Source organism: Xiphophorus couchianus, chromosome 12 (assembly GCF_001444195.1).
Source record: "Xiphophorus couchianus chromosome 12, X_couchianus-1.0, whole genome shotgun sequence".
Lineage (NCBI taxonomy): Eukaryota > Metazoa > Chordata > Actinopteri > Cyprinodontiformes > Poeciliidae > Xiphophorus > Xiphophorus couchianus.
Window position 1 is genome coordinate 30,128,195 of NC_040239.1, and position 10,744 is coordinate 30,138,938.

Consider the following 10,744-nt stretch of genomic DNA (forward strand, 5'->3'; position numbering starts at 1 on the left):
TGGAGGGGCACATTCAGTGTTGAACTAAACTTTGCAGCTTCCCCCAAACAAAATAAGGGTCATGCCTCGGCATCTGAAAACTAAGAAGCTCCTTAGCTGACAGCTTTTAAAATTTGAGCACAACATCCTACGACCCTGCTACCTGAGGAAAGCTGAAGTTTTGAGGGAACATGCAGTCGGTAATAGTAGCAGATTCTGATGGTTAGTGAGATGAAACTGCTTCTAGGAAAACGTTCCAGAGTGAGGTTGTGCATATATTTTTGTTGCAAACATTATCTCCATGGCACCCCAGTGTATTGTTCAGCCCAGAATCTAGATGTTATTTAAGGTCTGGACCAAATTCTTCCTATTGTTTACACAAAAACCACAAATCGTGTTTACTTTGGCTGTGAGGCCACTTCTGGTGTGCTCATTCTCTCATTTTCCAGTAAGAATTTTAATTGCTTTAATTTCAGTTCCTGTGTGGGTGTTAAATGATTCAGCCTCTATAGTTGGAGAGTTTATCTACAATATAATAAGGACTTCTCCCCCCCAGATGATGGATTGCTGCTGCGTAGCCTCCACGTATGTAAACAGCCATATAAAGACAGGCCCATCTCAAATATTTAGTTCATTCTGGACATAGAAGAGGCACACATCGTCTTGGAGGTACTGCTGAGGTAAGCCTGAAAAGAGAATTACCTTTTGTACGACACAGTGCAACATGTATTAGGAGACCTACATTCCTTATTCAAATTAATGTCTTTACTTTTAGGGATTTGAATGATTTGCTTGAATAGGTCTTTTTCCAGGGTACGGTGACAAAACAAATATGGTTTAAGAATTCCCAAACCGGTTTTGTGTACAAGTTGAAACTAAATGAAAGGAAGTTAGTCAGAATTTTCCAGAACATCCCAAAAACCCGTCAACATTTTGAACCCGTTATAAACTGGAAGCTTGTGGAACAACAGTGTCACCGTCTATATGTTGGTAACCGCTTCATCCTGAAATATGAATGGTTCAAATATGTCAAGACCCTAGAAATAAAATGACATGAACGTAGTTGATGAGCGGGTGTAAACTTGATGACCTGTATTGTAATATTAAGCGTCCACCTACTTACATTCTACCTGTTTCTTCAAATATAGCAGAGGGGACAATGAAAGGTACAGGGGCCACATTTTGGGCAGCCCTTATGGTGACGTTGGTGACATCTAAACCAGTGAGTAGCTCTACTTCTCTGACTTCCCTTTACTACTTAAAGGTGCAGTATGTAACTTTTATATTTAAAAACAAAAAGGTTTTTTCCGCCATATTTATTTAAACTGTCACCGTGTCGTGACAGTTTAATATGACACAGACAATCTGTGAAAAAAATACATAAATAAATCAAGCTCCTCCATCTACTATAACAGTCTGCAAAAAGGCACTGCTACTGGTCAAAAACAACCAATCGGAGCCATGAGGAGGGTCTTAGTGCTGTCAATCAACCTTGTGTATGAAGTTCAATGTGCTATTGGTTGAGAAACAACTTACAGTTACAGGAAAACAGTTCCATGTCATTGCTATGCTAAGTAGCCCAGCATTCATGAACAGAGAGGCTAGTAGCACAAGAGAGGAGGGGCGGGGTGATTGACAGCACTAAGACCCGCCTTCTGCCTCTGATTGGTTGTTTCTAGTCAGCATCGGGAGCACTGGCAAAAGGTAGAGGAGCGCCACTGTTTACGACACTGTATGACATTATATAGGCTATATGTTTGTTGTTGTTGTTTTAAAAAAATAAAAGCTGCATACTGCAGCATTAATAAATAGGCAAATTACCCTTTTTTTTTTTTAACAGGTTTGCCTACATGTGGAAGACGATTCCTCAAAATCATCAGAGTCCAGTGAGTCGATGTCATCGGAGGAGACCGAAGTCCAGTTCGGACCCTCACAACCGGCGTTAACAGACACGGGTCCGCAGACGGAGCCCCTGGACTCCGATCTTTCATCATCCACAACCGACGCGGGAGCACCGCCGGTGCCTGAGGACCCACAGACCTCCACAGACATAGACCCTCTCCAGCCCATCCCACAGAGTCCCTGTCAGGCCGCTCTCCACGTGGACAGCTCTCTCGGCGCAGCACGCGACTCTCCGGATGCCGGCCTGGCAATAATCACGACGGAACCAAAAGGCACCGGCGCACACGAGGGCCTCCAGCGGGAAGCCGCGCCACGCGCTCCTTTGCATGTCCTCACACCCACACCTCTGTCGTTTTCCACGGACACGCCCCCCACCATCCCCGGAGACACCCCTGCTACCAGTTTGGATTGTTTCACCGCGCAGCTCGTAACGGCCGAGCCGGCGCCACCTCGAGGAGACAGCATATGAGGAATTAGGCTATATGGACTTGAAGTTTTATCACAATATTTTAGCGGTACTACTGTGATAACAATAAAGGTGACATTAAGAAATATTTATTATTTGATTTTAAGAAATGTCACAGTCCCATCGACACAAATACGGCTCTTGGAAAAACAGACTCATTTGTAGGGCTTTAGGGCACCAGGTGACATAAATAAATAGAATTTGTATTGCTAAACTTCACATTGTAACTGAATTGAATCATTCACCCTCACCCCCAAAATTGATTGATTCTTTTATTGAACAAACGGTGGAGAAAAATCGAGAATCTTACCACGATAAATGATATGATAAATGCCTAGAGGTATCACATCCCTGTTCATGAAGGCTGTGTCCAAGTTTACCAGAGGGAATTTATTTACAATGATTCTAATGTTAATGAATGCAACGTAAACACAATGAAACATAGGAATTACAGTATCTATAGCATAACTGAACCTTTATTAGTGAAATCAATACAAAGACACCGCAAATGTTTTATAGAGTAAAAAAAATACGTCTTGTACTTACATGTTTCAATTAATACAATAGTACAACACAGTAGTGCTTAATGGTCAGATTTCCTTACACTTAATAACTGCGAGTTGTTACAAATGTTAAGCATGTCCTCATGGGGCAATTTTTCACAGCAGCCACGTCCACCGACTACCTTGACTAAATATTAAGCAATAAATACTCAACATCTGGATACATGACAGCTGGAACTTTTGTCACAATGTTCCACAGACTGGGAACAAGAATACAGGTCTAACTATGACCCATCAGCACCAGGTTTGTCACATGCAAATATAGCTGTTGGAAGTTTTAGTTTAAGAGTGAATAACCTTGAAGTCAAACACAGGTTTAGATGATTTAAGCGGGGTTGTGTTGAACATTTATGAGAAGTCTGCATCTTTGCCAACAGTGAGATCGATTTCTGAAAACGAGTTCTCACTGGAAAGCCAGGGAATTCTCAAATGTTTCTGGAAACATGAAGAAAAACTGAATTATTTTTTACACTTTGTGTCAATAGTTTCTTACTTAAACAATTACATGTAGACGCGATAGCTACTGCTAAAACGTGCTACTGCTGAACGGTCATGGAGTCACTATCCTTCTTTCCCAATTACTCCTTCAGACTGTAATTTTTTTGTGGGGGGCGTTCAACCTGTGGAAATGAGACTCCGGGCCAATTTGTTAAATGTTTCTAGCAGCTCAAGTGCATATAATTATTCACAGCATGAGGCATTTGGTTAGGGTTGCTTTCAGAACTCAGGTTTTAACATTGTTCTGGTTTAAATTGCATCAATTTTTCACTTTATGCTTGGGATTTAAAAACCATTTAATGCCAAATATTGTTTTATAGTAGCAAATGTTTTCTCCACCTGTCTGGAGCATAGAGCCCCTCCCTCACATGTTGCTGCACATAAATAAAAGCTGTTTTGTAATGTCACACATTTCTGTGTCAATAAACAAAAAGTGTAACAATTTTATTCAAGGTCGTCGTACTATGAGAGTCACACACCGACTGAGATTCCCACGAGAGTGTTTTGGCGAACAAAGTGACCTGATGACTGTTTACTGGTAAGATAATGACTTCTCATGTGTACTTCATACAACCCACTTAAAAACAATAATAAAAGAAAGATGAAGCTACTAGTAGAGATTACTTTTTTTTTTTTTTAAAATAGGAGTTTTATCTTCATAAAAGTGGATTTAGGCAGAATTAACAAAGCTTTAAGCCAAGCATTTAAATAATGCCTGCAAGAAGAAAAAGATGAAAACAGCAAATATTTCTTTTAACAAGCCGTTATGATAAAGCAACAACATGCTGCATACCTATTTCTGTTTTTATTAGGCATTTTCCAAAACTCAAGATCTTCTGTAAAATTTCACATGACATGCATTATACAAATTACAGGTCTGTTTAGTTGTTTTTTTTTTAACCAGGGCATATGGCACAAAGTCAGCTGTTTTCAGCTGTATTAAGCCCCAGTTTATTACAGCTTAAAAGCAAACCGTCTGTCGGTGTTAATTAGAGAGTCAACAATTCCTCCTTGATCTTTCATGTTGAGTGAAATTAATGGGTTCACTTGTTTTTATATTAATATGTTGAAGTTCATCCATCAAATGTCAAATGTGGGAAAGTCACTGCCTCCTGGCTTTTAATGTGACGTCTGGGATTCGGGTTGGTCCTCCGGCTCCGGCTCGTTCTCCGTGTGCAGGTCCGAGGGCTGCGGCGGCCGCTGCTGCTGCATGAGTCCTCCGTCCTGCGCGGTATTGTAGGAGCCACATTCAGCGCATTTCATCCCCAACACGTGGAAAGGCACGGTGCAGTGGGACTGGCAGTCGTTACAAATGACCTGGAGAAAAAGAAGGACGGGGGTTAAAACAATTTAACATCTGTCAATCTTTGAGACACTTAGAATTCGACCCAATTTTGTCATGTTATGGCTATTAAAGGGGCAGTGTGGTGGTCCGACTGGTAAGGCACAAGGACAAAGGCATATATAAAAAACTATTTTCTATTTATTTTTCCAAAAATTCTTCACAAAAGGCTTCCAACATCCAATCTCAAAATAGCAAAACCTAACTCATAACATACCTAACTCAGGATAACAAACCAAAAAACTGACCTCACACAATGAACACACAGGGGAATTTATACACAAAGGCTGGCCTACACAAACGAGGAGGGGTGGGAGATGAGACAAAGACAAACAATGCATAAACATAAATAACTAATTCAAACCAACACATTTTGACTACAACACAACTGTAAAAACAAAACAACCTAACAGCAAAAGTGTTTTAGCAGTTATGCTATTAGTAGCGAGAGAGGCAGGTTCTTTAAGTCCCCTGCTGCCAGCAGCCTGATGGTTTGTTCTACTTCCTGGTTTGCCTCTCAACCAGTCCTCTCCCCCAGCCAGCCCTTCAAACTCAGCAAAACAAATTAGTTAATGATTCAAACAAAGGGTGTCTACTAAATGTGTGCACCCATAATAGTAAACAACCTAATGCAATAAACATCACAAAAAGAGTGAAATTATAAATATATTATGTGAAAACATTTAAATGAATACTAACACTGGGGAACGATGGATGAACCTCCACAGGCAGTATTAGGTGGTTTTGAGGCACATACTGCCATTTTATAGGAGAATTAAGTAACTATGTTACCTTCACTTGTTATGAAAATGCCATATATCGAACATGACTTAAAAGAAATTTGACTTCGTAATTTAACACCTTGAGATTGGGCCTCTGTCTCTTTAAAAGCTCGTGCTCTTTCTGGAACTCCGCCTTCAGGAAGTCATCTCAACATGGCTCCTCTATTAACCCTTTAACAAAGTTTTTACCAGCGTTTCACTGGGCAGTAGCTCATATAATGAGATCAGCAGATGCTCAGGTCCATCAGGTGTTTGCTAATTGCTGCTGGCTAGTCTGAAGGAGCTGAGTGGGCGAGTCAAGGGCGAGGAGGGCTGCTCTATGAGACGGAAGCTTGGAAGCTTAAAAACCAATTCAGATTTAAGACTGTTGAAGATCTTTCAAAGACAACTATGAATTGAATTTAAGACCTACATCTGCACAGAAACGTACAAGCCAAGTGGTGATGAACTTGCACTTACCCATAATAGCTACCTGGCCAGCTATGGGTATATTAGCAGCTAGTTACAGGTAGATTCAACCTCCTTAAGTCATAGAACACAATAAATATGTCTCAAACTTTTGCCCGACAGAAAAGTCTCGCAAGAGAGGGGAAAAAAGAAGAAGAATAAACCAGATTACCCAGTCCTTGCTAGTCAAAATGTAAGACCTGGGATTAATGTATTTATTGACAAACCTACTATTAAAAAAATTAATTTATGACTTTTATTAAATTAAGGCTTTAATTTATGAATTTAAGATGCTTTAAGGGTGTGCGGACACCTTGCCCCACACTGATCCAGGTGCTGGGAAATTTTGAAAGAGCGAATATTGGTAGAGAGCACCACTTCACAGTATCTCTTTGTGAGGTGGCAGACTGAACGACAAATATAATTTCCTGTCGTGACTGATACATTTTTCTAAAACTTCTTTGAATGCAGTTAGTGAGTTCTTACTTTGACAGTGGCACCCTGGTACTCAGCGGGCATTGGTGACTGAGCGATCTCTTTGTCCATCACTTCCCAGTGTTCCTCCATGTTCCAGGCAGAATGCATGCAGAGAGGGCAGCGGTACGCGCTGAAACAAACACACACACACACACCCACCCACACACAGGCATTCAGTACACTGTGACACTTCAGTAGATCTGTAAGTACACACTCACAGGTCTGATATTTTAACTCGAGCCAAAAAGGACAACAATGTTTGGCAGTTTAACTTTAGACAGAAGTGAAGGGGAAAAATTGCTCCCTGATAATCCAGAATAATGAAAAACTGCTGATGATATTAAATGAACAGCTGAATGTAGACAGCAGTAACTTAAGAGCACATTTCATCTAACTAATGTCAACAGAAACAAAAAGGATTCATTCCACTTACCCTGTTCTGACCATGTCATCAAAGCAGGTCCTGTGAAAAGAGACAAAAGCTAAATGTAATATCACGACAGAGCCGCAACCATAGAATCTGAACATAAACAGTAATACGGATGTTTCCATTGTAATGACGCATACTATGCTTTCTGATAAAAGGAGGGCTGGCGAAACATGGGCTAAAAACCAGGCTTACTTGTGTAAAAGATGGCCGCAAGGAAGAACGTGAGCGCCAATCCGGGATGTGTGAATATCCTGATTAATCAAAAAAAACATTTCAGATGTAAAGAGTGAATCCAAAAAAATATACTAAAAAAATAAAATGTAAACAAAAATATACATTAAAACTAGACGAGTGTGTGTGTGTGTGTGATTACCTCCATGCACACTGGGCAGTTCTGCCTTGATACGTTCTCGACACACTGAAATGAAGAGGACAAGCCGTAAATCAAAGCGGCAACGGGAGGAAATGTGTAGCCGTAGATTCATAACAATCACCTTGTGGTTTCCTCTCAGGTCCTGGGCTAAGCACAAATTGCACTTCTGACAGTGAAAGTATTTCTCTCTGGGCCCGATCCTGCGAAAGGAAAAAGACAAAGTGTTTGTCTCTGAAAGTCTGGAGTTTCTGGAGCGTCTGCATCACAACTTTTAAGTTGAATGTTTTTGACAGATTTGACTGTATCTCTTTACCTCCACAACGTATAATGTGGGAAGGAAATAGCTAAAGAGTTACAATAACACAGTTTTATTTTATTGCTCACATCACAATATGGTGGGATTGTGATCTCGCAATAAATTTAAGTGTCCTATTTATCACAAATCCATTAAGAAAATGGTGATTCTGTATTTCTGTTGATTGTTTCTAAATCCATCACAGAGTTCCTGCCTGTTCCCACAAAGACTCACCTGCATATCCCACAAGGCTGACAGTGGTACTGCTTCTTATCCTTGTCAAACAGGTGACAGATATCGCAGTAATACTCCCCAAACTGCACATGACACTGCTGACAGTTCTTCTGAGCCTGGAGGAGCAGAAACCAACACATTACCTTTATTTTATGACTTGAGCTAATCATGATACTGTCATAAAGCGGTGTGTTGAGGTGGTGAGGCAGACGCTGTAGACCCAGGATGTGATAAATGAATGATTTTAATAAGGCAATGTCCAGCAAAACACAGTCCAAAATAACGGGCAGCACGGCCGAGCGGAAACCAGGGCTCGACGCCGGTAGCAACCGTAAAAAAGAAATGGACAACGGAACAACACGAACGCACATTAGACGAGGACCCGACAGAGACGCAGACACACAGGTGGCATTAAATACACAGGAGGGTAATCACAGAAACGAGACACACCTGGGAACAATTAAGGGGAAGACAGGACAACGAAGAGACTCAAGGACAATGAAAACTCTAAATAAATACACAGACAACACAGAACATGACAGATACAAATCTATTTCCTTGAGTCACAGGAAATAAATGGGTGTATGTAAACGTCTGACTGAAAGTTAATCGTACAGAAATTCAAAATGCCGCATGTTCCTTCAGAGAACAAGTAAAAGAATAAGTCTCTTTGCCCTCCTGTGTTGTAACAATAACATTCAACGTGTCTATTAGTGTCTGTCAGCCAAACTGCTATGAGGATGGATAACCTGCTTCTGGGGTGGAATGCAAAAAAGTCCTAAACTAATTTCAAGATCCTTCCCAACTGTTTCTTTTCGTATTTTTCAACCTCATTGTCATACGGCTTCATTGTCTTATTATTAGGACTTTGTTCTTGCAATATTATGATTTAATTTTAAGTCGTAATTATGTTTTTTTCTTTCTTAGCCCTGCCGTAATCCTCCGTGATGTTTGTACTATTTTCCAAACCTGGAATCTACTTTGATCAGATTCATCATTAAAAGTCACATATACTAGCGTTCATACTGATGATAAGTGTATGTAAACCTCTGACAAGCCCAATGTACATATGAACTACTTTTATTCTTAGGGAACCATTTTGTTTCTGTCAAGATAATTGCTGTCAAAAACATAACATCAAAAGAAACTAAACATATTCTCATTATTATGAACTCTCGACTTCCTTTCTAGCCTCCTAGCTGAAACACTTTGTCACAGCCATGCCTGAGCATCCCCCCCCTTACCTTCTGCAGGGTTTCACACTCGGAGCACAGAACCTCCTGGACTTTGAAGCGGTCCATCTGGTGGTCCTCCTCTGCATCGTGGCAGAGCCGACACACGTACAGTTTCCCACAGCATGGAGCCTGCAGAACGGAAACACATCGACCTGTTACTACACTGAGGATTTACAGACTGATTTGCCCTTACGACCTAAAAGCTCCGATTCGGTCCAGTTAAAGACATACTGTCTTGAATGGAAAACAAGAATGAAAACAGAAGTCTGTGTATTTTCAATTGTGGATGTCTTGAGTGGCCAAAATATTAATGTTGGTCTTTTCGCTTGTTTCTTGTGTCCAATAGGCAAAGGCAAATGTGACTGACTGACTGACTTACTTACTTATGAACAAACAAACGAACGACATCTTGAAATTCAAATATTTGTCCATTCTCCATTTTCTTTCCCTACACTTATCCAAACCTGGAAAGTACTGGGATCAAATTCCATAGATTTAGAATAAATGTGTTCATTTGGACTGGATCCGTCTCAGCCTTAAATTTCTCCCACTCACCTTCTTACCACGTCAAAACGACATGGCCATTTTAGCTTCCTTGCATCTGCTTTATTTAAGAATTTAACATGAAAATGTTATCAGTTTTAAAGAGTCCTCATGGATGGAAATACTGCATCTTGCAGGTCTTTTAAACCAACACTGTTTACAAGTATCAAAGTTCAGGCTGAAACATATGTATTTCCGGAACAGTCTCCTTGTTTCAACTGCAATATACCCAGGAAGAGGGAAGATAACTTTACAAATCTTCAGAAAACACAACTTCTTTAAAATAATTTATCTGCTCGGATTGATTATGATACACACTTTATGACAGCTTGCATATGATTTGTTTACTGATTTTGTAAAGTTAATCTATTCTAGCTACTACGTCATATTTACTTGTATAATGCCTGCACGGCACCTGGGAAAGAACAGCAACCTGGCTGTTTTAACAAACTCCTAACAGAAATGAAGCAAAGTGTTCAAGAATAAATACGATCCGATGGTAAAACTGGGTAAAAAAAAAAGAGAGAGGCACATATGGCTGCTAAGCTAACGTAGCAGTTAGCACCAGTATGGTTATGAGACAATGAATTACTTCTTTAAAGGTATTTGCTTGCAGTGAAAGTTTATGACATTATAAACGATTTAATAACTGATAAGTCACTAAAACGTTATGTAATAACACTGTTATAGTCAAGCAACGTTGGAATGGCTGACAGGAGAGCGCTGAGATGTCAGAACAGAAAATAACTAGACAACCACGTTTCCACTCAAGAGGTTTCGCTTTTGCTCCGCGTACCAGAAATGATCTTTTTCTACAATTTACTCACTTTCAAGAGGCAGCTGCGTACATAATGCTGGCAGCCGACGGAAGAAGCCATGTTTACAACTCCAACGCTTAGGTCTTCTTCGCGTGCTTTCTGTTTCCAGCCCCCTTTCTTCTTCTTGACTTTTATTTCCCCACCCGGTATGGCCTGCGGTACAGCTAACAAACTGACCGTAAGGCGCATTACCTCCACCTGCTGGACATAAACATAAAACAAATAATTATTTTAGGGAGATAGTCATTATTTCGCAAAAATAATTGCAAAAATATTTAGCAATTATTTGCACATTGGTTTTCAAATTTCAGTTTTCCAACATAAAATTTGTTCATGTTTTCATCTCAATGGATGGACTTT

At 40.2% G+C, this 10,744-nt stretch overlaps 1 protein-coding gene across 1 annotated transcript; it reads right to left on the reverse strand.

The window, feature by feature from the left end:
- Positions 1-4,194: 4,194 nt before the first annotated feature.
- rchy1 (ring finger and CHY zinc finger domain containing 1) lies at positions 4,195-10,444 on the reverse strand. Its single transcript, XM_028034673.1, has 9 exons — positions 10,394-10,444; positions 9,033-9,152; positions 7,789-7,904; positions 7,381-7,459; positions 7,260-7,304; positions 7,079-7,137; positions 6,890-6,919; positions 6,466-6,586; positions 4,195-4,725 (listed from the first exon to the last, which is right to left on the reverse strand). Exons 1-9 carry the CDS (start codon positions 10,442-10,444, stop codon positions 4,528-4,530), a joined length of 819 nt encoding a protein of 272 aa, XP_027890474.1. The 3' UTR covers positions 4,195-4,527.
- Between the last annotated feature and the right edge of the window lie 300 nt (positions 10,445-10,744).

What these genes read in the sequence shown, in the direction of transcription:
- rchy1 (XM_028034673.1), bottom strand. Translation starts at nt 10,444, where the DNA reads ATGGCTTCTTCCGTCGGCTGCCAGCATTATGTACGCAGCTGCCTCTTG. An exon ending in CAGCCTTGTGGGATATGCAG is followed by an intron (nt 7,460 to 7,788) that starts GTGAGTCTTTGT and finishes TTCCTTTCGCAG; the next exon opens with GATCGGGCCCAGAGAGAAAT. An exon ending in ACCAGGGTGCCACTGTCAAA is followed by an intron (nt 4,726 to 6,465) that starts GTAAGAACTCAC and finishes CTTTTTCTCCAG; the next exon opens with GTCATTTGTAACGACTGCCA.